General features: G+C 65.2%; 2 protein-coding genes across 4 annotated transcripts; both read right to left on the bottom strand.

The window, feature by feature from the left end:
* Positions 1-10: 10 nt before the first annotated feature.
* Positions 11-11,327, bottom strand: LOC136304706 (solute carrier family 22 member 6-like). 3 transcript variants are annotated; one of them, XM_066208192.1, is made up of 11 exons: positions 11,083-11,327; positions 8,695-9,111; positions 8,504-8,607; positions 8,119-8,273; positions 7,460-7,628; positions 5,279-5,402; positions 4,470-4,579; positions 3,656-3,870; positions 2,571-2,679; positions 1,947-2,150; positions 11-940 (listed from the first exon to the last, which is right to left on the bottom strand). In XM_066208192.1, the coding sequence occupies exons 2-11, from the start codon at positions 9,070-9,072 to the stop codon at positions 871-873; spliced, it is 1,638 nt and encodes a 545-aa protein (XP_066064289.1). In that variant the 5' UTR covers positions 9,073-9,111; positions 11,083-11,327; the 3' UTR covers positions 11-870. The 3 variants fall into 3 exon arrangements, with proteins under 3 accessions (XP_066064289.1, XP_066064291.1, XP_066064292.1); XM_066208194.1 differs by lacking the exon at positions 11,083-11,327 and adding an exon at positions 10,348-10,362; XM_066208195.1 differs by lacking the exon at positions 11-940 and having other exon boundaries at positions 2,002-2,146.
* Positions 11,328-12,063: 736 nt separating this feature from the next.
* LOC136304696 (uncharacterized) lies at positions 12,064-24,398 on the bottom strand. Its single transcript, XM_066208178.1, has 21 exons — positions 24,282-24,398; positions 22,163-22,837; positions 21,883-21,986; positions 21,339-21,493; positions 20,863-21,031; positions 20,652-20,775; positions 20,449-20,564; positions 20,037-20,251; positions 19,724-19,832; positions 19,413-19,616; positions 18,663-18,741; positions 17,031-17,528; positions 16,515-16,615; positions 16,066-16,220; positions 15,199-15,367; positions 14,639-14,762; positions 14,194-14,309; positions 13,855-14,069; positions 13,535-13,643; positions 13,243-13,446; positions 12,064-12,450 (listed from the first exon to the last, which is right to left on the bottom strand). The coding sequence occupies exons 2-21, from the start codon at positions 22,775-22,777 to the stop codon at positions 12,372-12,374; spliced, it is 3,660 nt and encodes a 1,219-aa protein (XP_066064275.1). The 5' UTR covers positions 22,778-22,837; positions 24,282-24,398; the 3' UTR covers positions 12,064-12,371.
* Positions 24,399-26,018: the final 1,620 nt, after the last annotated feature.

Below are 26,018 nucleotides of genomic sequence, written 5' to 3'. Positions count from 1 at the left end.
CCGGGGGGAGTGGTGGTTTTTATTTTGGGGGGGGGGAGGGTAAAAATGAGGTTTGGGGGGAAATTTGGGGGGGGGGGAGGGGGGAAAGATGGGGTTTGGGGGGAAAAAATTGGGGGTTTGGGGGGTAAAAAGTGAGTTTGGAGCGAAAACGGGGATTTGAGAGCGCAGTGGGGGTTTGGGGCGGAAGGTGGAGGATTCGGGGCGGGTGGGAGCCGGGTTTGGGGTGAAAAACCCGGATTTCGGGGCTGGGGTTGGGCCTCTCTGAGGGCGGAGACTGAGGCTGTGCCCCCCGGGTTTTGGGGTGAGAAATCCCGGCTTTGGGGTCGGGGTGGGGCTGCTCCGAGGGCCCGTCCCGAGGGGTTGGGGGGTTTTTTTGGGGTGAGAAATCCCGGCTTTGGGGTCGGGGTGGGGCTGCTCCGAGGGCCCGTCCTGAGGGGTTGGGGGGTTTTTTTGGGGTGAGAAATCCCGGCTTTGGGGTCGGGGTGGGGCTGCTCCGAGGGCCCGTCCTGAGGGGTTGGGGGGGTTTTTTTGGGGTGAAATCTGCCCCGTTCGGGGTTTCCCTTTTCTCCCGCCCGGAAACGCCAATTAATCCCGTTGCCAGATTTCTTGCTGCGGCCGAATCGCCGGAATTGGGGCAAAGGCCGGCGAGCTCCGGGAATTCCGATTAATCCTGGTTAACGAGCTCCGGGGGGGATCCCCCGACGTCCCGACGCCCTCTGGGGGTGGGGGGGGGACGCCCCCAGATCCTTCGGCCGCGTCAGATCCCGAAATTCCCACGAGATTTTATTGGGATTCAATAAATAACCCCGGGGGGGAGGGACGGGGGGCTCCGGGGGGTCCCCAGATGCCCCCGGGGGTCCCGGATCCCCCTCAGGCGCCGTCCTTGCTCTTGGTGCTGCTCAGGGGGACGGCGACGTCGTCGTCCTCGAGGTGACCCGCCCTGGAGGGGCCCCGAAAACCTCCCAGTTGTTGCCCAGAATTCCCGACCCCAAACCTCCATCCCGACCCCAAACCTCCATCCTGACCCCAAACCTTCATCCCAAACCTTCACCCTGACCCCAAACCTCCATCCTGACCCCAAACCTTCACCCCAAACCTCCATCCCGACCCCAAACCTCCATCCCGACCCCAAACCTTCACCCCAAACCTTCACCCTGACCCCAAACCTCCAACCTGACCCCAAACCTTCACCCCAAACCTCCAACCCGACCCCAAACCTCCCTCCCGACCCCAAACCTTCATCCCAAACCTCCAACCTGACCCCAAACCTCCCTCCCGACCCCAAACCTCCATCCCGACCCCAAACCTTCATCCCGACCCCAAACCTTCACCCCAAACCTTCATCCGGACCCCAAACCTTCACCCCAAACCTCCATCCTGACCCCAAACCTCCAACCCGACCCCAAACCTCCATCCCGACCTCAAACCTCCAACCTGACCCCAAACCTCCATCCTGACCCCAAACCTCCATCCCGACCCCAAACCCTCATCCCGACCCCAAACCTTCTTCATCCCTTTTTGACCCCAAAGCTTCTGGGTTCCTCCAAGAACCAATCCCACCCCAGAACGGGGATATCCCCCCCGGGAAGGCTTGGGGGCTCTCGGGGTCTCTGGGGGTCCCGGGGGGGGTTTGGGGGTCTCTGGGGGTCCCGGGGGGGGTTTGGGGGTCTCTGGGGATCCCGGGGGGTTTGGGGGTCTCTGGGGGTCCCGGGGGGGGTTTGGGGGTCTCTGGGGGTCCCGGGGGGGGTTTGGGGGTCTCTGGGGGTCCCGGGGGGGGTTGGGGGTCTCTGGGGTCCCGGGGGGGTTGGGGGGTCTCTGGGGGTCCCGGGGGGGGGTTGGGGGTCTCTGGGGGTCCCGGGGGGGTTTGGGGGTCTCTGGGGGTCCCGGGGGGTTTGGGGGTCTCTGGGGGTCCCGGGGGGGTTTGGGGGTCTCTGGGGGCTCCTCACCTCCTCTCGACGTCCTTGACGGTCTCGGGCAGGGGCGCGTTGCGGGTCTCGGGCAGGAAGCAGGTGGCGATGGCCGAGACGATGGGGGCGGCGCCGTAGATGACCAGGGGCAGCACCGGGGTCACGTCGGCCGCCATGCGGACCAGGGGGGCCACCATCCCCCCCACGCGGGCCATGGTGCCGCCCAGGCCCATCCCCGTCTGCCTGTGCCGGGAGAGACGCGCGGCGGAGGGAGGGATGATGGAGGGACGGATGGACGGAGGGATGGAGGGATGGAGGGATGGAGGGATGGAGGGATGGAGGGATGGACAGAGGGATGGGTGGTTGATTGATGGATGGATGATGGATGGATGGATGGAGGGATGGAGGGATGGATGGAGGGACGGATGGATGGTCAATGGTTGCATTGATGGAGGGTTGGCTGATGGATGCTTGGGTCAATTGAGTGGTTGGGTTGATGACTTGGTCAGGTTCACGGCAGGTTGGGTTGTTGGCAGGTTGGGTTGTTGGCAGGTTGGGTTCACGGCAGGTTGGGTTGTTGGCAGGTTGGGTTCACGGCAGGTTGGGTTGGCACGTGGGCGGTGACCGGATGGGTGGGGGCGGGGCTGTGCTGACCCCACCCACCTGATGACGGTGGGGAAGAGCTCCCCGGAGAAGATGTAGGCGCAGTTGAAGGAGGCGGCCAAGGCGCCCTTCCCGACCACGGCGAAGGCCATGCGCAGCATCGGCAGCTCTGGGGGCGGCCGGGCGTGTCAGCCCCGGCCCTGCGGCTGCTCCGTGTCCACCCCCCGTGTCCACCCCCCCGTGTCCACTCACTGTGTCCACCCCCATGTCCACCCCCGTGTCCACCCCCCTGTCCACCCACCGTGTCCACCCCCATGTCCACTCACTGTATCCACCCCCCTGTCCACCCCCCGTGTCCACCCCCATGTCCACCCCCTGTGTCCACCCCCCCGTGTCCACTCACTGTGTCCACCCCCATGTCCACCCCCTGTGTCCACCCCCGTGTCCACCCCCGTGTCCACCCCCGTGTCCACCCCCGTGTCCACCCCCCGTGTCCACCCCCCGTGTCCACCCACCCGTCATCCTTCCGCCCTGCGCTGACCCTGTGTCCCCCTGATGACCCTGCACCCTCCCATGGTCCTTCATCATCGCTCCATCCCGTTGTCATCGTCCGTCTTTCCCTCCTCCCCTCCATCCCCACTCCACCTCGTCCTTCTTCATCGTCCATTCCTCCATCCTCCATCCCTCAATCCCTCCATCCCGCTGTCCTTCATCCCTCCATGCCTCCCTCCTCCACCTCATTGTCCTTCACCTCTTTGTCATCCCTCCCTCATCCCCTTGTCCTCCATCCCATCATTCTCCATCCCATTCTCCATCCCATTGTCCTCCATCCCATTGTCCTCCATCCCACTCTCCTCCATCCCATTCTCCTCCATCCCATCATTCTCCATCCCATCATTCTCCATCCCGTTCTCCATCCCATTGTCCTCCATCCCATTGTCCTCCATCCCACTGTTCTCCATCCCATTCTTCATCCTGTTGTCCTCCATCCCACTTTCCTCCATTCCATTCTCCTCCATCCCATTCTCCTCCATCCCGTTCTCCTCCACCCCACTCTCCTCCATCCCACTTTCCTCCACCCCGTTCTCCTCCACCCCGTTCTCCTCCATGCCCGTGTCCCTGCCCGTCCCCGTCCCCTGTCCCACCGCTGGGCACGAAGATGTTGGCCAGGATGCAGAGCCCGGCCAGGGCCAGGGACGCGCCCTGGGCCGGCCGCCGGCCGAGGCAGGAGATGACCAGCACGGACAGGAGCTTGGCCGGGATGTCCACGGCGCCGAACACCAGCTGGCTCAGGTACACGTTGAACCCGAAGCCCTGCAGGTCCATGGCCAGCCCGTAGTAGGCGAAGCTGGTGGAGAACCTGCGCCAAAATCCCACAAATCGCCACCGAAACCGCCCGCAACGGGCCCGGCTGGGACTCCAGAAACGAGCAGCTTCTCCCAAAAAGTTGAGATTTGCCTTGAAAGGTGGCCGGTTGACCCCAGGAGATGATTTGTTTTTCACCCCAAAAGTCGTGGGTTTGTCCCAGAAAGTGTTTTGGGGTTTTTTTTCCTCCTCTCCCAAAATATGAGGGATTTTACCCCAAAAGGTGTTTCCCCTCCCAAAAAAAGTGGGTTGTTTCCCCCAGAGTTGTTTCTTGCCCGAAAACGAGGGGTTTTTCCCCCAAAAAAGTGGAGATTTTTTCCCCCCAAAGGTGTTTTTTGCCCCAAAAGGTTTTTTCTCCCCCGTCAAGTGACGGAGTTTCCCAAAAAAACGAGGGTTTGCCCGAAAACGTGGGGGGATCTTTTTTTTCCCTCAAAAGCTGGGTTTTTTTCCCCAAAAACTCAGGGATTTTTGCCCAAAATTTGACGGGTTATTTCCCCAAAATGTGGGGGGTTTCCCCCAAATTGTGTTTTTTCCCCAGATTGTGGATTTTTCCCCCAAAAAGGGTTTGGTTTTTTTCTTTTTCCCGGGACGCACCAGACGAAGGAGACGCCGCACGACACCGTCCTCATGCCGGGGGTCCGGACGAGCGCGGCCACGGCCCCGCCCGGCAGCGGCGGCTCCCGGCGCACCAGAGCCCGCAGCGCCTGCGGAGACCCCCGAGATCGCCGGGATCCGCCGGGATCCGCCCCGGGGAGCGGGATCCGGGGGGCTCGGGGGGGTTGGAGGGGTCTGGGGGGGATCAGAGGGGATCTGGAGGGATCTGGGGGGGATCCAGGTGATCTGGAGGAGATCCAAGGACTTTGGGGGCGATCCGAGGGGTCTGGGGGGGATCCCAGGGGATCTAGGAGGGATCTGGAGAGGTCTGAGGGGGATCAGAGGGATCCGAGGGGTCTGGGGAGATCTGAGAGGTCATGGGGGGGATCCAGGTGATCTGGAGGGGATCCAAGGAGTTTGGGGGAGATCTGAGGGGTCTGGGGGGGATCCGAGGGCTCGTGGAGGGGATCAGAGGGTCTGGGGGGGATCAGAGGGTCTGGGGGGATCTGAGGGATCGTGGGGGGGATCCAGGTGATCTGGAGGGGATCCAAGGAGTTTGGGGGGGGTCCGAGGGGTCTGGGGGGGGCTGGGGGATTCACGGGGATCTGCCAGAGGGGATCCGGGGGGATTGAGGCCGAGGAGAGAGGGAATGGGGGGATCGATGGGAGGGTTTGGGGGATCCCCCGAGGTCGGGGCGGGTCAGGGATCCAGGGGAAGGTCCCGGCGAATTTGGGGGGGGGGGGTTTAGGGGCAGGTGTTGGGGCTTGGGGGGTTCAGAGGGAGCCGGGGCTGCCCGGACCCCTCCCCACCTCCTCGCTGAGCTTGTCCCCCTCCTCCTTCCTGCCGTTGACCCGCGCCACCTTGCGGAGCCCCCGCAGCGCCAGGTCGGGTCTGCCCGCGGTCACCTGCCAGCGCGCCGACTCCACGTACAGCCTGGGCGGGGGCCGGGTGACATCGGGGCCCCGAGCCCCGACAGCCCCCAGCGCCCCCGGGACAACGGACTGAGGGGTCGGGGGGTCCCGGGCCCCGACAGCCCCCAGCGCCCCCGGGACAACGGACTGAGGGGTCGGGGGGTCCCGGGCCCCGACAGCCCCCAGCGCCCCCGGGACAACGGACTGAGGGGTCGGGGGGTCCTGAGCCCCCCGACAGCCCCCAGCGCCCCCGGGACAACGGACTGAGGGGTCGGGGGGTCCTGAGCCCCGACAGCCCCCAGCGCCCCCGGGACAACGGACTGAGGGGTCGGGGGGTCCCGGGCCCCGACAGCCCCCAGCGCCCCCGGGACAACGGACTGAGGGGTCGGGGGGTCCCGAGCCCCCCGACAGCCCCCAGCGCCCCCGGGACAACGGACTGAGGGGTCGGGGGGTCCCGGGCCCCGACAGCCCCCAGCGCCCCCGGGACAACGGACTGAGGGGTCGGGGGGTCCTGAGCCCCGACAGCCCCCAGCGCCCCCGGGACAACGGACTGAGGGGTCGGGGGGTCCCGGGCCCCGACAGCTGCCAGCGGGTGTGGGCACCAGGGATGGACACGGGGGTGGACACGGGTGGACACTGGGATGGACACTGGGGATTGACATTGGGGTGGACAATGGGGATTGACACTGGGGTGGACAATGGGGTGGACACTGGGATGGACACTCGGGTGGACACTGGGGTGGACACTGGGGATTGACATTGGGGTGGACAATGGGGATTGACACTGGGGTGGACAATGGGGTGGACACTGGGATGGACACTCGGGTGGACACTGGGGTGGACACTGGGGAGGACACTGGGGTGGACACTGGGGATGGACACTGGGGTGGACAGTGGGGTGGACACTGGGGATGGACACTGGGGTGGACACTGGGGTGGACACTGGGGTGGACAATGGGGTGGACACTGGGGTGGACACTGGGGTGGACACTGGGGTGGACACTCGGGTGGACACTGGGGTGGACACTGGGGAGGACACTGGGGTGGACACTGGGGAGGACACTGGGGTGGACACTGGGGATGGACACTGGGGTGGACACTGGGGTGGACACTGGGGATGGACACTGGGGATGGACACTGGGGTGGACAATGGGGTGGACACTGGGGTGGACACTGGGGTGGACACTGGGGTGGACACTCGGGTGGACACGGGGGGTGGACACTGGGGTGGACACTGGGGCGGACACTGGGGTGGACACTGGGGTGGACACTCGGGTGGACACTCGGGTGGACACGGGGGGTGGACACTGGGATGGACACTGGGGTGGACACTGGGGTGGACACTGGGGTGGACACTGGGGTGGACACTCGGGTGGACACGGGGGGTGGACACTGGGGTGGACACTGGGGCGGACACTGGGGATGGACACTGGGGATGGACACTGGGGTGGACAATGGGGTGGACACTGGGGTGGACACTGGGGTGGACACTGGGGTGGACACTGGGGTGGACACGGGGGGTGGACACTGGGGTGGACACTGGGGCGGACACTGGGGTGGACACTGGGGTGGACACTCGGGTGGACACTCGGGTGGACACGGGGGGTGGACACTGGGATGGACACTGGGGTGGACACTGGGGTGGACACTGGGGTGGACACTGGGGTGGACACTGGGGTGGACACGGGGGGTGGACACTGGGGTGGACACTGGGGCGGACACTGGGGTGGACACTGGGGTGGACACTCGGGTGGACACTCGGGTGGACACGGGGGGTGGACACTGGGATGGACACTGGGGTGGACACTGGGGTGGACACTGGGGTGGACACTGGGGTGGACACTGGGGTGGACACTCGGGTGGACACGGGGGGTGGACACTGGGGTGGACACTGGGGCGGACACTGGGGTGGACACTGGGGTGGACACTGGGGTGGACACTCGGGTGGACACGGGGGGTGGACACTGGGATGGACACTCGGGTGGACACGGGGGGTGGACACTGGGATGGACACTCGGGTGGACACGGGGGGTGGACACTGGGGTGGACACCAGCAGTGGGCACTGGTGGGTCCCGTACCAGGAGTAGAAGAAGAAGACGAAGAAGGGCAGGGACACGACGAGCTGCAGCTGCCGCCAGCGCGGGAGCCCGAAGGCCGCGGCCGCCAGCACGAACTGGCCCAGGGTGTAGCAGTAGCCGTTGATGGTGCCCACCACGGCCCGCGCCTCCGTCGGGATCCACTCCATGCCTGCGGCACCACCGCGGGGTCAGGGCCCGGCCCAGGGGGTCCGGGGTGGCCCTGGGGGTTGGGCTCCTCGTGTGGGTCAGTGGGGCGGGGTCAGTGGGGTGGGGTCAGCGGGGTGGGGTCAGTGGGGTGTGGTCAGTGGGGTGGGGTAAGCGGGGTGGGGTCAGTGGGGCGGAGTCAGCAGGGTGGGGTCAGTGGGGCGGGGTCAGTGGGGCTGGGTCAGCGGGGTGGGGTCAGTGGGGCGGGGTCAGTGGGGTGGGGTCAGTGGGGCGTGGTCAGTGGGGTTGGGGTCTATGGGGTTAGGTTGGGGGGAAGACCCTCCCGTGGGTGAGTGGGTTTTGGGGTGGTGGGTTTTGGGGTGGGTCCCTCCCCAGTTTGGGGGTCCCTCCCGGTTTGGGGTTCCCCCCCGGTTTTGGGGCCCCTCCCCAGTCTGGGGGTCCCCCCCGGTTTGGGGGTCCCGTCCCGCCCCGGGGTCCCCCGGGCGGTGTCTCACAGAGCGAGGCGGAGTTGAGGGACACCCCGGCCATGGCCAGCCCGGTCAGGAAGCGGCACAGGCAGTAGACCAGGAGGGAGGGGGCGGCGGCCGTGCCCACCCCCGTGGCCCCCAGCTGCAGGTAACACCAGGTGAGCAGCGTCCGGCGCCCGAACCTGCGGGGACACGGCCCTGGGAGCACTGGGAGCACTGGGATGCACTGGGAACACTGGGAGTAACGTGGGGACAGAGATGGACAACCCGTGGTGGGACAGACCCACCCTGGGGACGCTGGGACACTGGGGGCCAGCAGAGAACACGCCAGCCCCGTCCCCCCTCCCAGCCCCTCCCAGTCCCTCCCAGTCCCTCCCAGTCCTTCCCAGTCCAGCCCGGGGGGAGCACGCACTTGTCGGAGAGGACCCCGAAGAGGCCGGAGCCCAGCAGGATCCCGGCCATGTAGATGGACTGAGCCACCTGCCTCATCCTCTTGGAGTCACACACCAGGTCCCACTGCCACCGGGAGGGGACACGGGGTCACCACGGGGTCACCACGGGCACAGGGACCACAGGGACCCCGGGGCGTCACCCCCGCCCCACCTCGGTGACGATGGTGTCGGCGAAGATGCCGTCCAGGTACGTCCAGCCGTCGTGGCACGGCTCGGTGGCCGCCTCGCCGGCCGTGCCGTTGGCCGAGCCGTTGACGTCCCGGAGGTGCCACTGGGGCTCCACGTAGCGGCGGCAGCGCTGGGGCCGGCGGTGGCCGTCCCAGGGGATGGACACGGCCAGCGGGACGTCGGCCGCGGTGGCGTTGGCCACGGGCCGGGGCCGGCAGTGGTGCTCGGGGACGCCGGCCGTGAAGTTCTGCAGGAGGTTGTGGCTGGCCAGCATCAGCAGCGGGACGGCCAGAGCGGCCACGTAGGTCACCTGGAAGCGGCCCATGCCGCCCAGGCGGGCCAGCAGCTCCACGAAGGACATGGCCGGAGAAGGGACGGAGCTGGACACGGCCCTGGTCAGCTGCGGGGGAGGGGAAGAGGAGGGAAGGTTCAGGGATGGTCAAGGGATGGCCAAAGGGAGGTCTGGATGGTCAGTGGGAAGGGTCAAGGGATGGCCAAAGGATGGTCAGTGGGAAGGGTCAAGGGATGGCCAAAGGGAGGTTGGGATGGTCAGTGGGAAGGGTCAAGGGATGGCCAAAGGATGGTCAGTGGGAAGGGTCAAGGGATGGCCAAAGGATGGTCAGTGGGAAGGGTCAAGGGATGGCCAAAGGGAGGTTGGGATGGTCAGTGGGAAGGGTCAAGGGATGGCCAAAGGGAGGTTGGGATGGTCAGCGGGAAGGGTCAAGGGATGGCCAAAGGGAGGTCAGTGGATGGACAGATCCAGGGATGGCCGAAGCAGGGGTCAGCAGAGGTCAAGGGTGGTTCGGGTGGTCAGTGGAGGTTCGGCCAAGGGGCGGAGGGAGGAGGATGAGGGTTGGACGCGGGGGTGGAGGAAGGACACGGGGTCCCCAGCTCGGCCACGGGACAGGCTGAGAGCGGCCCCAAGGACCCCGTATTGATCACCTATTGATCAATCAATCGATTCATCCATTTATTGGTGTATCAGCTGGATCAACTGATGTGGGGGTGGACTGATCCATCCCTTGATCAATGGATTTATCTCTCAGCATGATTGATCAATCTGCTGACCACTCTATCAATCTATTGATCTCTATTGATCTATTGGTAGATCAGTCTATCAACCTCAGCCTCTGGTCTATCAATATATTGATCTATTATCAATTCATCAATCCACCTCTCACCCTGTCACTCTCACTCTATTGATCAATCAATCAACCAATCAATCAGTCCTCTCTCCCCCCGTCCCACCAATCCCTCAGATCCCTCACGACCAATCGATCCCCACCTGCTCTTCCTCCTCCTTCTCCTCCTCCTCCTCCCTCGGCCGTTCCCAGGCTCCGGCTCGGGCTCTGTCCCTCCGGCTCGGGCTCTGTCCCTCCGGCCGGCCGTCTGTCCCTCCGGCCGTCTGTCTGTCCCTCCGGCCGTCCCTCTGTCCCTCCGGCCGTCCCTCTGTCCCTCCGGCCGTCCCTCCCTCGGCCCCGCCCCCCCCCCCCCCCGGCTCCTCCTTCACCCCCCGGTCGATCGATCAATCGATCAATCCAGGGATCAATGGATTTCTCTGCTGCCCACGCCTGTCTCTGCTCCTTTATTGGTCCTTAGCCTATCAGTAAATCGATTGTATCTGCTGATAACCAACCTATTGATCGATCCGCTGGTCCCCCGGCCAATCAATCCCGTGAGTTATTTCTCTGCTGATAAGTTATTGATCACTGGACTCCCCTTATCGGTAATAGGTTGATCATCGCTAGTCCGTGATCTCTTTCTGTATTAGTTTATTGATCCACGTGTTTCTGCTGTTGATCTATTGACCTGCTGATTGATCTGTTACTCTATTGATGGCTTCATCAATCAATCTATTGACCTAGAGGGATCTCTATTGATCCGTTAGTCTGTGTATCTCTGGTACCAATAAATTGATCTCTGACCTATTAATTGGTCATCCAATTGCTCTCTATTTTCCTACTGACGCATCTATTGAACCATGATCGACCAATCAGAACAATTATCTCCTTCTCCATCTATCGTTCCAACGATCCAGTTATTGATTTATAACCTATTGATCAATGTATCAGTCTTAACTTTCTATTGATCAGTCTCTTGGCCTGTAATCTTCTTACTGATTGATTTATTGACCTTTAATTGCTCTCCTGATTGGTTTATTGACCTTTAATTGCTCTCCTGGTTGGTTTATTGACCTTTAATCCCTCTGTCGGTTGATTTACTTCTTTTGATCTCTCTATGCTCTCTCTGTTGATCAGCCCTTCTCTCCGTCGATCGATCAATTGAGCTTTGATCTCTCTCCTGACCTCGCTGGGCTCTCCATGACCAACCGATTGATCGATTGATTGATTGATCTCTATTGATCACTCACCTCTCGGTGGCTCCCGGTTCCTCCCGGCCTCTCCCCGCGGCAGATCGCGCTGCCCGCAGCCCGTCACCACGGCCGGACGCCGCGGCTGCCCATGGCCCTGCCCTGGCCCCGGCCTGGCCCCGCTCCTATTTAAGGCCGCCCGGTTCCCGGTTAACGTTTGACTCCGGATCCCGCCATGGGTCGCTGGAGACGCTCCCGGGGCGGAAACGCCGCTGCCGAGCTCGCCGGACACGCACCGGGCCGCCCCTTCATCCCACCGCATCCATCCTCTTCCTCGGCCCGGCAGATGGGGCCGGGCCGGCGGCCCCCGCCGGGGTGGATCATTGATGAGGAAAAGTCCCGGGGGCCCTGACCCGCATCCCTGCGAGCCCCTTGGACCCCGGGCAGGAGGGCGGCGGGGGCAGCGGAGCGTGGGGGGCCACGGGGGGAGCCCGCGTTGGCGCCGGCTCAGGGCACAGGAGGCGACGGGGCGGGCCGGGTGTCCGGATCCTCGGGATCTGCGGCTCCGCGGGATCTGCGGCTCCTCGGGGCTCGATCTGGGGCCGCGACACCGCGGCGATCCCGGGGCGTTCGGGCACCTTTGGGGTCCTGGGGATCCCCGGAGCTCCTGGCATGGCCGGGCTCCCTGGTACCTGGGGTGGCGGGTCCCTGGCATCCCTGCACACCTGAACACCGGAACCCTCGGGATCTTTGGGTCCTGGGGCCGTCCGGGAACCGGGTGTGTGTGTCCTTGGGATCCCTGGGCACCCGACCATGGGGATCCTGGGGATCCCCGACCCTCGGCGCCCCGGATCCTTCCCGCACTCTCTGCTGAGATTGTCCGGCTCCGGCCGCGGGGGGAGAGGCCGGGGGGGTCCCGCGGTGCCGAGGCCGCGGTGTCCCGCTGCTTCCCGTGTTTTCCTTCGGGGCGGGCCGGGCCCGGCTGCGCAGGACCCCCCGCGGCCGTGGGAAAACAACCCCCGCCCCCACCCCCACCGCCCGCCTTTCACACGAGTTTTGCTTTTATTGGGTTTTGGGTTGGGTTTGGTTTGTTTGTTGTTTTTTTTTTATTCCTGTTTTTTTTTTTTTATTCCAGTGCGGCCCAACCATCCTCGACACGGAGATTTCGGGGGGTCCCAGCGTCCCCCCCCACGCTGCAGGGAGGGGGCACCCGGGTCCTTGCGGTCACCGCTGTCCCTTTGCTCTTCTGGGGGGGGGGTTGAACCCCCTCCACCCCCCAAATCTGTTCATTCATCCAGCGGGAGCATCGAGGGCTGAGGGTCTCGGGGGTCCCCTGGTAGGGGGTGGGGCTAACGGGGCGCTGTGGAGTTGCTGGACTGGGTGGGCTGGAGTGGGACCTGGAGGTCTCTGTCCTTCTGGGATTGTGTCCTGGTGGGGAGGGAGGGATGAGGAGGGGCTCTGAGGGAATGGGGAGGGGTTTGCATGGTGCTGGTCCATCCTTCCACCCATCCATCCATCCATCATCCATCCCTCCATCATCCATCCATCCCATCCATCCTTCCACCCATCCATCATCCATTCATCCATCCCATCCATCCTTCCATCCATTTATCCATTTATCCGTTTATCCATCCCTCCATCCTTCTATCCATCCCTCCCTCCATCCATTTATCCATCCATCATCCATCCATCCTTCCATCCATCATCCATCCATCCATCCATCCATCCATCATCCATCCATCATCCATCATCCATCCATCATCCATCCATCCATCATCCATCCATCCATCATCCATCCATCATCCATCCATCCATCCATCATCCATCATCCATCCATCATCCATCCATCCATCATCCATCCATCCATCATCCATCCATCCATCATCCATCCATCATCCATCCATCCATCCATCATCCATCCATCATCCATCCATCCATCATCCATCCATCATCCATCCATCCATCCATCATCCATCCATCCATCATCCATCCATCATCCATCCATCCATCATCCATCCATGATCCATCCATCCATCCATCCATCCATCCATCCATCCATCATCCATCCATCCATCCATCATCCATCCATCATCCATCCATCCATCATCCCTCCCAACCAACTTCCCTCCATCCACCCCCCCGTGAAACCAACCCTCCCCATGTCCCTCCCCCCCCATCCCTTCCCACCACCCGTCCATCCCTCACCCCCTCCAGCCCCACCTTCCCTCCACCTCCTCCACGGTCTCGGGCAGGGCCAAGTTCCGTGTCTCGGGCAGGAAGGCGGCCACCAGCCCCGACACCACGGGCGCGGCGCCGTAGATGACGAAGGGCATCGCCGGGAAGAGCTCGCCCACCATCTTCACCAGGGGCGCCATGATGCTGCCCAGCCGCGACATGGTGTTGGCCAGGCCCATGCCCGTCTGCCTGCGGGACACCCAGGGGACACCTGAGGACACCTGAGGGACCTCCCTGGCATGGCCACGCCCCCCTCCCAGCCACGCCCCCTCCTTACCGGATCACCGTGGGGTAGAGCTCGCCCGTATAGAGGAAGACGCAGTTGAAGGACGCGGCCAAACAACCTTTCCCGAAGACGGCCAGAGCCGTCCGGAGCGTCCGAAGGTCTGTGGGGACAACGGGACACCTGGGAGTCACCTCAGTGTCCCCCCACTTGGGCTGAGGAGACCCCAAACACCAGGATTCGGGGCGAATCCCCCATAAAAAAGCCAAAACGACCCAACCTGGGAGGGTCCCGTCAAGGGGCTGAGCTCACCTGGACCATCCCAGGGAGGCTGGAGGTGAGGGGCCACCACTGCAGCCACCCCTGGGCCTCACCTCGTGGCACCAGGATGTTGGCCAGGATGGCCAAGCCGGCCAGGATGAGGGCGACGGCCTGGGTGAAGCGGCGCCCCATGTAGGTGATGGTGAGGATGGACACCAGCTTGGCCGGGATGTCCACGGCGCCGAAGATCAGCTGCACCACGTAGATGTTGAACTCAAAGTTCTGCAGGTCCATGGCCAGCCCGTAGTAGGCGAAGCTGGTGGAGAACCTGGGGACGGGGCGAGGGGGGTGACAATGTCACCTGTGGGGAGGTGTGGGGTGACATCGAGGGGGTCAAGGAGGTGCAGGGGGACGGACAACCACCCACTGGTGTCCTCCACCGCCGGCCGTACCACACGAAGCAGAGGCAGAAGGAGATGCGGCGCAAGACCGGCGTCCGGACCAGGTCAAACACGGTGTGGCGGGTCGTCGACGAGGTCATCTCCTTCTCCATGTGGGACCTCAGGGTCTGGAGGGACACGGGGGGCTCTGGGATGAGGGTGGGGCACCGGGGACGCTCTCGTAGCTGGGCGGGTGTGGGCAGGATGGGTGGGAGAGGCGAAGGAGGGTCACGGGAGGACGGTGGGATGGAGATGGGTGGGAGGGATGGACGGGATGGGCGGAGATGGAGATGGTGGATGTCACTGAGGTGATGATGAACGGATGGATGGACAGGACGCACGAGGGGTGATGGGTGCAAATGACCATGGATGGACAGTTGTCCATGGGGTGGACAGTTAAGGAGCCCCTTTAAAACACCCCAGGGACACCCTGGGGCGCCCGGACGGAGCCTTTTACCTCTATGTCGAGCTTGTCCCCTTCCTCCTTCTTCCCGTTGATCCTGGCCACCTTCTGGAGCTCCCGCAGGGCCTGGTGGGACCTCCCCACCATGACGAGCCACCGCGCCGACTCCGTCAGCCACCTGCACGGGAGGGAGCGGGGCAGGAGCCGCTGTCACCATCCCACCTCCATCCAACCAGCCACGTCCCCCTGTCTCTGTGGTCATCACTGTGTGTCCCCACTGTCCACCCAACCGTTCGTGGACGTTCTCTTCACCCAGGTCTGCTCCCACCGGTTCCTCTGCCCACCTGTCCATGAACCCCGCACTGTTCCATCCGTGGCACCATCCTTCCATCAAGCCATAACTCCATCCATCCCTCCATCCATCATCCATCCATCATCCATCCATCGTCCATCCATCCATCCATCCATCCCTCCATCATCCATCCCTCCCTCCATCCATCCATCCATCCATCCATCCCTCCATCCATCCATCCATCCATCCCTCCATCGTCCATCCCTCCATCCATCATCCATCCATCCCTCCATCCCTCCCCCTTCCTCCTCCTCCTCCTCACCAGGAGTAGAGGAAGAAGCCGAAGAAGGGCAGGGACACCACAAGCTGCAGCCGGCGCCAGTCGGGGACGGCGAAGGCGACTCCGGCCAGCAGGAACTGCCCGACCGTGTAGCAGTAGCCCATGAAGGTGCCCACCAGCGCCCGCATGTGCGTCGGCATCCACTCCAGCGCTGCGGGACACGGCACGTGGGGACCACCTGGGAGTGCCCACCGCTACCCCGGGGGACGGGGAGACCACCGGATGGTGCCCGGGGGACAGGGGGACGGCCAGGATGGTTCCCAAGGGACATGGAGACCACCGGGATGGTGCCCAGGGGACATGGAGACGACCAGGATGGTGCCCGGGGGATGGGGAGACCACCGGGATGGTGCCCAGGGGACATGGAGACGACCAGGATGGTGCCCGGGGGATGGGGAGACCACTGGGATGGCGCCCAGGGGATGGGGAGACCACCGGGATGGTGCCCGGGGGACAGGGGGACGACCAGGATGGTTCCCAAGGGACATGGAGACCACCGGGATGGTGCCCAGGGGACATGGAGACGACCAGGATGGTGCCCGGGGGATGGGGAGACCACTGGGATGGTGCCCAGGGGATGGGGAGACCACCAGGATGGCGCCCGGAGGATGGGGAGACCACCAGGATGGCGCCCAGGGGATGGGGAGACCACTGGGATGGTGCCCAGGGGATGGGGAGACCACCAGGATGGCGCCCAGGGGATGGGGAGACCACCAGGATGGCGCCCAGGGGATGGGGAGACCACCGGGACGGTGCTCACGGGTCCCAGGGGGATGAAGAGACCACCGGGATGGTGCCCCCAGGTTCGGGGGGACACGGAGCCCACCCATGGGCGGGGGGCTCACGTACACAGGGAGACGCTGTTGAGGACGATGCCCGAGAAGGCCATGCCCGTCAGGAAGCGGAACAGGCAGTACACGGTGAAGGTGGGCGCGAAGGACGAGCAGGTGCCCATGGCGGCCATCTGCAGGTAGCACCAGGTGAGCACCGAGCGGCGGCCGAACCTGGGCGGGGAGGAGGAGGAGCAGCAGGGGGTGAGGAGGAAGAAATGAGGCCGGAGGAGGAGGAGGAGGAAGAGAAGGGGAAGAGAAACGGGAGAGGAGGAGGAGGAGGAGAAGGGGGCAGGGGAAGGAAGAGGGGGTGAAGAGGAGGAAAAAGGGGTGAGGAAGGTGAGGAAGAGGGAGGAGAGCGAGGAGAAAAAGGGGATGGAGGAAGAAAAAGAGGGTGAGGAAAAGGAAGAGGAGGAGTAGGGGGTGAAGAGGAGGCGCAGAGGGTGAGACAACCAGGAGCCCCCTCACCTGTCCGAGAGCCCCCCGAAGACGCCGCCCGCCAGGACTCCGGCCATGTAGAGCGACTGCGCCAGCTGCTTGAGCCCCCGGGAGCTGCACACCAGGTCCCACTGCCGAGGGACGAGGACACGGGCCGGGACAGACATCAGCGTCCCCTCCGGCCTCCCAAGCCCCGAAACCGCCCGTGGTGGCCGGTCAAGGTCAGTGAATGGCCAGTGGGAAGGTGACACTGAGCGCTTGGCCACCCTGCCATGACTGGAAGGTCCACCCAAGGGTCCTGTGACCCCGTTGTGACCCCGTTGTGACCCCGTTGTGGCCCCCGTGTTGACGGCCACCAACTCCCCATCCCTCCCTTCCCCTCCTTGGGGGATCTTGAGCATCTCCACCAAAAGTTGAGCGGGGAAGATGCTCCAGTTGGGAGAGGCCAAGGTCGCGTTGGCAGCAGACCCTTCGCTGGTGCCTCCAGGTGGGACGCGCCCACGGGATCGGCTGACAGACCCCCCCCTCCCACCTCCAGCGTCCCACCTCGGTGATGATGGTGCTGGTGAAGACGCTGCGGTCGTAGCTCCAGCCGTCCCCGCACGGCTCCGTCTCCGGCCGGGAGCCATTGGGCGCCGACCCGTTGGCCTCCAGGAGCCACCACTGGGGCGTCACGAAGCGCCGGCACCGCTCGCCGCGCGGCACCCAGACCCTCAGCGCGGCCTCGGCGTCCAGCCCCGCCGTGGCGTTGGCCTCCGGGCGCGGGCGGCACCAGTGGTCGCTGCCGGCGGCCGTGAAGTTCTGCAGGAGGTTGTGGCTGGGCATCATCAGCACGGGCAGCGACAGCAGCAGCACCGAGACCACCTGGAAGCGCCCCATGCCCCCCACGTGCTCCAGGAGGCTGGCGAAAGCCATCCTGCCGCCGCCGGGGCGCGGGAACGCCCCGCAGCCATGCAGAGCCCCGGATCCCGAGGGTTTCGCCCCAAAAACGCCTCCCTTGCCCCGGGCGGTGTCTTCTCTCCGGCAGCGCCCAGGGGTGGTCTCCTATATAACCCAACCCACGGGCGGGTCGGGTTAATGTTTGACGGCCCCGGGGGGGGGATTTTTTTGGTGGTTTTCCAGCGAAAGTGCGGCGCCAAGTTGTGCAGGGGTGAAAGAAAAAGGTGGTTTGGGGACAAAAGTCCCCCCCAAAGTGGGGCAGAACCGGAGCGATTTGGGGCGCGAAGACAGGGAATCGCTAATTCCTTTTAATTATTGTTTTGCAGCGTTGCTTTTTCGAGGGGAAAAGTCAGGTTTTGGAGAGGGGCCGTCCAGGAGGTTGGGTGGGCATCAGGGTGGGCGCCGCAGAGAGAGGAGGTCTCCTGGGCCGGGCCAATGTCTGGCCTTCAGTGGCACCCTTTGGGTTAAATTTTAGCGATTTCGGTGGTCAAAAGGCGACCGAAAGGTGCTGACAGCGACGGCCCTGCCTGGGTCAGCGCATTCCCCGCCGGGGGTTAATTTTTGATGGGGAGGTTGATGGGGCCAAGGGACACGTCAGAAATGGGAGCAAGGGCCGGGGTGGCTTCGGGGGACGGAAATCGGGGAAGGGGCACGCGGCGGTGCCGGGAGGGCGCCGGGTGGGATTCGGGTGCTCAATTTGGGCGATTTGGGAGAAGCCTCTACCAGGACAAGAGTTGGTTTGGGGTTATTGAGGATGGTCTCGTCGGAGGTGACATCCAACGTGGCGTTCCTGGGGGCCGCGTTACCTCAGGTGGCTTCGGGGACACAGCTCTCAGGCATCGTCCCGTTGGGCAAGGTTACGAGGTGCCATTAAAAATGGGGGTCTTGGGTGCCACCTCGTTGATGGAGAAGGTCGTGGGGTGGCCTCCTGTGGAGACGACCTCCGGAAGAAGGGGGTTTTGGTCGTCCCCTTATTAGAAGCGGCCTCAGGGACACAGTTCTGGGGCGTGGTCCCGTCGGAGGTGGCCTCAGACGTGTTTGTCAGGGGGGCACAGAAAAGACCCCGAGACGTGGCCCCACCAGAGCTGTTTTATTCCTGCCCGGATGTCCCCGCCCCAACGGGAGGTCACCGGTCACGACCGGGGTCTCCCCCATCCCCCCTCAGGCTTTGGGGACCCCTGGGGTGGTGGCCATCGGTGGCCGGGGCTGGGGCACTGCGGCCACCCCCAGGGTCCCTCAGGCCTCCTTCAGGGGGGCCCCGTCCTGGGGCTGGAGCGCGATCTTCTCCTTGGGGTCTCCCACCGGCTTCCGCGTGGTCCTGGAGGGAGGAAGAGGAGGAAGAGGAGGAGGAGGGTCATGGGAAAGGGGGAGTGGCTCAGGCTGAACAATCACAGAGCTCGTTCTTCTGCCAACATTGCCATCCATCCATCCATCCCTCAATGCAGCCCTTGAACCTGAACCGCTTCATGGTTGGGGTTGTCCATCGTTGTCCATGATCCATCCATTGCCCGTCATCCATCCGTTGTCCGTGCAACCGTCCGTACGTCATGCATCACCCAACCATCATCCAACCATCATCCAACCATCCATCCATCCATCATCCATCCATCCGTCACCATCACCCAACCATCATCCAACCATCATCTGTCCGTCACCATCAACCATCACCCAACCATCATCCATCCATCCGTCACCATCAACCATCATCCATCCATCCATCCATCCGTCCATCCATCATCCATCCATCCGTCACCATCAACCATCATCCATCCATCCATCCATCCATCCATCACCCAACTGTCCGTTGTCCATCATCCAACCACCATTATCCATCCATTTTCCCTGCAATCATCGATCACCCAACCATCACCCAACCATCACCCAACCCTCATCCAACCATTCTCCAATCACCCACCCATCCATCCATCCGTCCATCCGTCCATCCGACATCCATCATCCATCACTCGCCGCTCCCTGCCGCCCACCCACCTGTTCTCCACCTCCTCGATGGTGTCGGGCAGCGGCGTGTTGAGGGTCTCGGGCAGGAAGGCGGCCGCCACGGCCGCCACCACGGGCGCCACCCCGTAGACGGCGGGGGGCAGGAAGGGGTAGTACTCGTCCATCATCTTCACCAGCGGCGCCACGATGCCGCCCACGCGCGCCATGGTGCTGCCGAAGCCCAGCCCCGTCTGCCTGCGGCGGCGGGAGGGTCACGGGGGGGGCACGGGGCACCCTGGGGGCATCCGGGGTGGGGTGACAGGGTGACAGGGACCCGCCCCGCCATGGGCCGGGGACCATACCTGATGGGCGTGGGGTAGAGCTCGGTGGTGTAGAGGAAGACGCAGTTGAAGGAGGCGGACAGGCAGCCCTTGCCGATGACGGCCAGCGCCGTGCGCACCGTCTGCAGCTCTGCGGGGACACGGGGGACACCGGGGCTCGGCCACCGGGGTGCGGGGACGTGGGGACACCGCAGGGCTTGACCACCCGCTCGGGCGGGTGGGGACTGGGGGGATGTAGGGATGGGGAGCTCGGTGGTGGGACACGGGGATGGAAACATGGAGGAAGAGCCGGGGACACCGGTGGCCAGAGGCACGGGGAGCCCTCCGCACCCACCTGTGGGCACAAAGATGTTGGCCACGATGACCAGCCCCGCCAAGAACAAGGCCACCACGAGCGAGAGGCGCCGGCCCACGTAGCTCAGGGACACGGTCACCACCACCTTGGCCGGGAAGTCAACGGCACCGAAGATCACCTGGATGAGGTAAATGCTGACCCCGAAGTTCTGCAGGTCCATGGCCAAGCCGTAGTAGGAGAAACTGATGGAGAACCTGGAGCAAGGTGGGAGAGGGGGGGACCTTGAGGTGACATCACCTTCCTGGAACAGGAATCCACCCATCATCCATCATCCATCCAACTCTCCTTCCGTGACTCCAGCCATCCAATAAATCATCTGCCTGTCCATCCATCCCTTGTCCATCCACCCCTCCCTCCCTCCCTCCCTCCTGGCCCCCACCCGCAGCCCCACCAGACGATGGAGAGGCAGAAGAAGATGTGACGGATCACGGGGGTCCGGACCAGGTCGGAGACGGTGTAGGAGGATTTCAGAGCCGCCAACTCCTCCTTCATGTTGGACTTCAACATCTGGGACAGGGGAAAGCGGAGAGGTTTTGGGGGGGAGGGCTGGAAACCACCCGACCCCTCCCCATCCCCACCGCGGGACCACCGGACCTCGACCGTGATCTTCTCGCCCTCCTCCCTGCGGTTGTTGAAGGCGGCCACGCGCTGCAGGACCTTCACCGCGCGCTCGGCCTTGCCCGACAGCACCAACCACCGCGCCGACTCCGCCAACCACCTGCAGCCGGCCGGGGGAAAGTGAGGCACGGCCAGCACCACCCCACCCCATGTCCCCACGGCCTCCCCGAGGGACCCGAGGTCCTACCAGGAGTAGAGGAGGAAGACGAAGAAGGGCAGGGACACGGAGAGCTGGAGCCAGCGCCAGTGGGGGACGGCGTAGGCCACGCCGGCCAGGATGATCTGGCCCAGGGTGTAGGCGAAGCCGGTGATGGCCACGGTGATGGCGCGGTAGGGCGTGGGGATCCACTCCACCACTGCCAGGGACACGGGGACACGGCTCACCCGGGGCGTCCCCACGGCGCCGGGACCCTCCTGGTCAGTGCGGCCACCCCGGCGCGGTCAGACGTGTCCACACCACGTGTCCCCACCCACGGCCACGGCGGTGTCCTCGCTCATGGACATTGGGACGTTCTTATTCATGGTTGTCCCCACCCATGGCTGTTGGGTTGTCCCCACCCGTGGTCACAGGGTTGTCCCCACCCATGGCCATTGTGCTGTCCCCCTCCCTGGTCACAGGGTTGTCCCCACCCCGAGCCCTGGGCTGTCCCCGTGTCCCCTCACCCAGGCAGGCGATGCTGAGGCCGAAGCCCGACAGCGCCATGCCGCCGGCGAAGCGGAAGACGCAGTAGGAGGCGTAGTTGGGGGCGAAGGCCGTGCACGTCCCCATCACCCCCAGCTGCAGGTAGGACCACATCAACATGGCCTTGCGCCCAAACCTGCAACAGGAGCCACTGGGAGCGACTGGGAGTGACTGGGAGCAACTGGGAGTGACTGGGAGCAACTGGGAGTAACTGGGAGCGACTGGGAGCCACTGAGAGCCACTGGGAGCCACTGAGAGCCACTGGGAGCAACTGGGAGCAGCTGGGAGCAACTGGGAGCAGCTGAGAGCAACTGGGAGTGACTGGGAGCAACTGGGAGTGACTGGGAGCAACTGGGAGTGATTGGGAGCAACTGGGAGCGACTGGGAGTGACTGGGAGCAACTGGGAGTAACTGGGAAGCGACTGGGAGTGACTGGGAGCGACTGGGAGCAGCTGGGAGCCACCAGGGATGAGCGGTCCAGGGAAACTGAGGCACAAGGGTGAGGGGGGTCTCTGCTGCCTTTACCTGTCCGAGAGGCCCCCCAGGACCAGGGCGCCCACCAGGACACCGGCCATGTAGATGGACTGGGCCATCTGCCGCAGCTGCCGGTAGCCACAGACCAGGTCCCACTGCCGGGACGCGGGGACACCCGTCAGTGTCGGTCCCTCTTCCTTCCTCTCCATCCATCCCTCCGTCCGTCCATCTCTCTGTCTGTCCATCCCTCCCCCTGTCCCCACAGAGGTGCCGTCCCCCTCCCACGGACACTCCGGTCACCTCCCCACCCTCCCGGTGTCCCCGTCCCCACCTCGGTGACGATGGTGGACACGTAGACGCTGCGGTCGTAGTCCCAGCCGTCGTGGCAGGGCTCGGTGGCCCGGGGAGCACCGGTGACGTTGGCGGGGGGCGAGGCCACGTAGCGCCGGCAGGACCCCAGGGTGACATCAGGGGACCCCAGGGTGACATTGGACCAGCCCAGCATGGCACCGGCGGGCCCCAGGGTGACATTGGAGGGCCCCCAGGTGGCGTCAGGCTGGACAGGGCCGCCATCGGGGGACCCCGGGGCGCCGCTGAGCGTGACATGGGTGGCACCGGGGCTGGGGGACCTCACGGTGGCACCAGGTGACCCCGAGGTGGCACCGGGAGACCTCAGGACGGTGTTGGAGCCTCTCAAGGTGTCACGAGGGGCCGCTGAGGTGGCACCGGGGGTGGCTCCGGGTGTCGCCGGGGTGGCGCCGGGGCCGTCGGGGGTGGCGCCGGGGACAGCGGGGACACGGCAGCGGTGCGGGGGGACGGCGGCGGTGAAGTTCTGCAGCAGGTTGTGGCTGGCCATGAGCAGGATGGGCACCGCCAACAGCGCCGTCTGCAGCACCTGGAACCGGCCCAGGCCCCCGACCTGCGCCAGCACCGCCCCGAACGGCATCGCGGGGACACCGCGGGGACACCGCCGGCCTCGGGGACACCGCTGTGCCGGGGGACACCGCTGTGCAGGGGGACAGTGTCACCCACGGCGATGGCTGCACTCATGGAGACGTGGTCAACCATGGGGACACCACCAGACACGGGGACACCAGGACATGGGGACATCATCAACCATGGGGACACCACTAGCCCTGGGGACACCACCAACCACAGGGACACCAGGACATGGGGACATCAACCATGGGGACACCAGGACATGGGGACACCAGGACATGGGGACACCAGGACATGGGGACATCATCAACCATGGGGACACCAGGACACGAGGACACCAGGACATAGAGACATCAACCATGGGGACACCAGGACACGGGGACACCAGGACACGGGGACATCATCAACCGCAGGGACACGAGTGCACACAGGGACACGGGGGCTTGGGGACACCCAGGACATGGGGCCAACATCACCCACAGGGACATCGCCACCCCCACTGGGACTTGATCAACTGAGGGGACACTGTGGAACACAGGGACACCGGGCCTTGGGGACATCTTCACCCCTGGGGACAGCAGGACATGGTGACACCATCACAGGGGACACAGCCACGCCCAGGCCATGGGGACAAGGGACAGGGGTGGGACGCCGCTGGGAGCGCTGGGATGGGGCCACCAGGACGTGGGGACAGGGGACGCGGGGACGCAGAGATGGGGAGGGGACACGGGGCGGGGGATGTGGTGACCACTGGGGACCGTGTCACCGCTTGCGTCACATGTCCCCAACCCCTCCTGATGTCCCCATCGCCTCCCAGCGTGTCCCTGTCCCTGTCCCACCCCGGCGCAGCTCCCCAGGGATGGGGACATCCGGCCAGCTGTGACTCCGTGTCCCCAGGGTGAAGGGTCCCCTCTGTGATGTCCCCAGCTCCTCCCTGATGTCCCCACCGTCCTCCTCAATGTCCCCAACCCGTCCCATGTCCCCTCTGTGATTTCCCCAACCCGTCCCGTGTCCCCACCATGTCCTTCAATGTCCCCAGTTTGTCCCAGTGTCCCCCCATGATGTCCCCAATCTGTCCGATGTCCCCTCCCCTCCCTGAGAGAAACGATGTCCCCAACCCCCCAGCAATGTCCCCACGCCCTCCCTGGTGCCCGAACCTGTTCCCGTGTCCCCCCACAATGTCCCCACCCCATCCCATGACCCCCCGCTGTCCCTCTCTGTCCCCCGCTCATTGTCCCCCACCTGTCCCCTTGTCCCACGAGTCCCCCCCAATTTCCCTGTCCCCCTGTCCCTGTCCCCCTGTCCCGGGGTCCCCCCGCGTCCCCCCGTGTCCACACCTGCGCTCCCGGCGCTGTCCCTGTCCCTGTCCCCCCGTCCCTGTCCCTGTCCCCCTGTCCCTGTCCCTGTCCCTGTCCCCCCGTCCCTGTCCCTGTCCCTGTCCCCCTGTCCCTGTCCCCCTGTCCCCCTGTCCCCCCGTCCCGGGGTCCCCCCGCGTCCCCCCGTGTCCCCACCTGCGCTGCCGGCGCTGTCCCTGTCCCTGTCCGGGTCCCTGTCCCCGTCGCGGTCCCCGCGCTCGCTCCCGTTACACAACGAGGCGAAAAGCGGCGCTTTTGGTGCCACCGGGATTAACCGGGGGGGGACGGGGGCGAATTCCAGCGCCGCGGGGGGGTCCGGCCGCCTCTGGGTCCCCCCGCCCGCCCGCCCGCGCGCCCGGCCCCGGCAGGGGACACCCCTCGAGGTCAGAGCCCCTGGCCACATTTAGGGACCCCCCCTCACCTCTTGGTGTCCCCCAGGCGACCCCAGAGAGCGCCGGCAGGTCCGCGGAGCGCCCCGACAGACCCCCGAGCCCCGACAGACCCCCGAGCCCCGATAGACCCCCCGAGCCCCGACAGACCCCCGAGCCCCGACAGACCCCCCGAGCCCCGACAGACCCCCGAGCCCCGACAGACCCCCGAGCCCCGACAGACCCCCCGAGCCCCGATAGACCCCACAGACCCCCCCGAGCCCCTATAGACCCCACAGACCCCCCCGAGCCCCTATAGACCCCCGAGCCCCGATAGACCCCCCGAGCCCCGACAGACCCCCGAGCCCCGATAGACCCCCGAGCCCCGACAGATCCCCGAGCCCCGATAGACCCCCGAGCCCCGACAGACCCCCGAGCCCCGACAGACCCCCCGAGCCCCGATAGACCCCCCGAGCCCCGATAGACCCCACAGACCCCCCCGAGCCCCTATAGACCCCCGAGCCCCGATAGACCCCCCGAGCCCCGACAGACCCCCGAGCCCCGATAGACCCCCCGAGCCCCGACAGACCCCCGAGCCCCGACAGACCCCCGAGCCCCGATAGACCCCCCGAGCCCCGACAGACCCCCCCGAGCCCCGATAGACCCCCGAGCCCCGACAGACCCCCGAGCCCCGACAGACCCCCCGAGCCCCGATAGACCCCCCGAGCCCCGATAGACCCCCCGAGCCCCGATAGACCCCACAGACCCCCCCGAGCCCCTATAGACCCCCGAGCCTCTATAGACCCCCCAGCCCCTATAGACCCCTGAGCCCCGATAGACCCCCGAGCCCCGACAGACCCCCCCGAGCCCCGACAGACCCCCGAGCCCCGATAGACCCCCGAGCCCCGACAGACCCCCGAGCCCCGATAGACCCCCGAGCCCCTATAGACCCCCCCGAGCCCCGATAGACCCCCGAGCCCCGATAGACCCCCGAGCCCCGACAGACCCCAGAGCCCCGACAGACCCCCCGAGCCCCGATAGACCCCCGAGCCCCGATAGACCCCCGAGCCCCGACAGACCCCCGAGCCCCGACAGACCCCCCCGAGCCCCGATAGACCCCCGAGCCCCGACAGACCCCCCGAGCCCCGATAGACCCCCGAGCCCCGATAGACCCCCCGAGCCCCGATAGACTCCCCGAGCCCCGACAGACCCCCCCCGAGCCCCGACAGACCCCCCGAGCCCCGATAGACCCCCGAGCCCCGACAGACCCCCCGAGCCCCGACAGACCCCCCCGAGCCCCGATAGACCCCCGAGCCCCGATAGACCCCCGAGCCCCTATAGACCCCCCCGAGCCCCTATAGACCCCCCGAGCCCCGATAGACCCCACAGACCCCCCCGAGCCCCTATAGACCCCCGAGCCCCGATAGACCCCCCGAGCCCCGACAGACCCCCGAGCCCCGACAGACCCCCCGAGCCCCGATAGACCCCCCGAGCCCCTATAGACCCCACAGACCCCCCCGAGCCC

The sequence above is a fragment of the Chamaea fasciata genome, unplaced genomic scaffold (assembly GCF_029207755.1).
Source record: "Chamaea fasciata isolate MVZ Bird 193981 ecotype frontalis unplaced genomic scaffold, bChaFas1.0.hap1 SCAF_148, whole genome shotgun sequence".
NCBI lineage: Eukaryota > Metazoa > Chordata > Aves > Passeriformes > Sylviidae > Chamaea > Chamaea fasciata.
The sequence above is the reverse complement of the archived record's forward strand: the minus strand, read 5'-3'. Positions and strand labels throughout refer to the sequence as shown.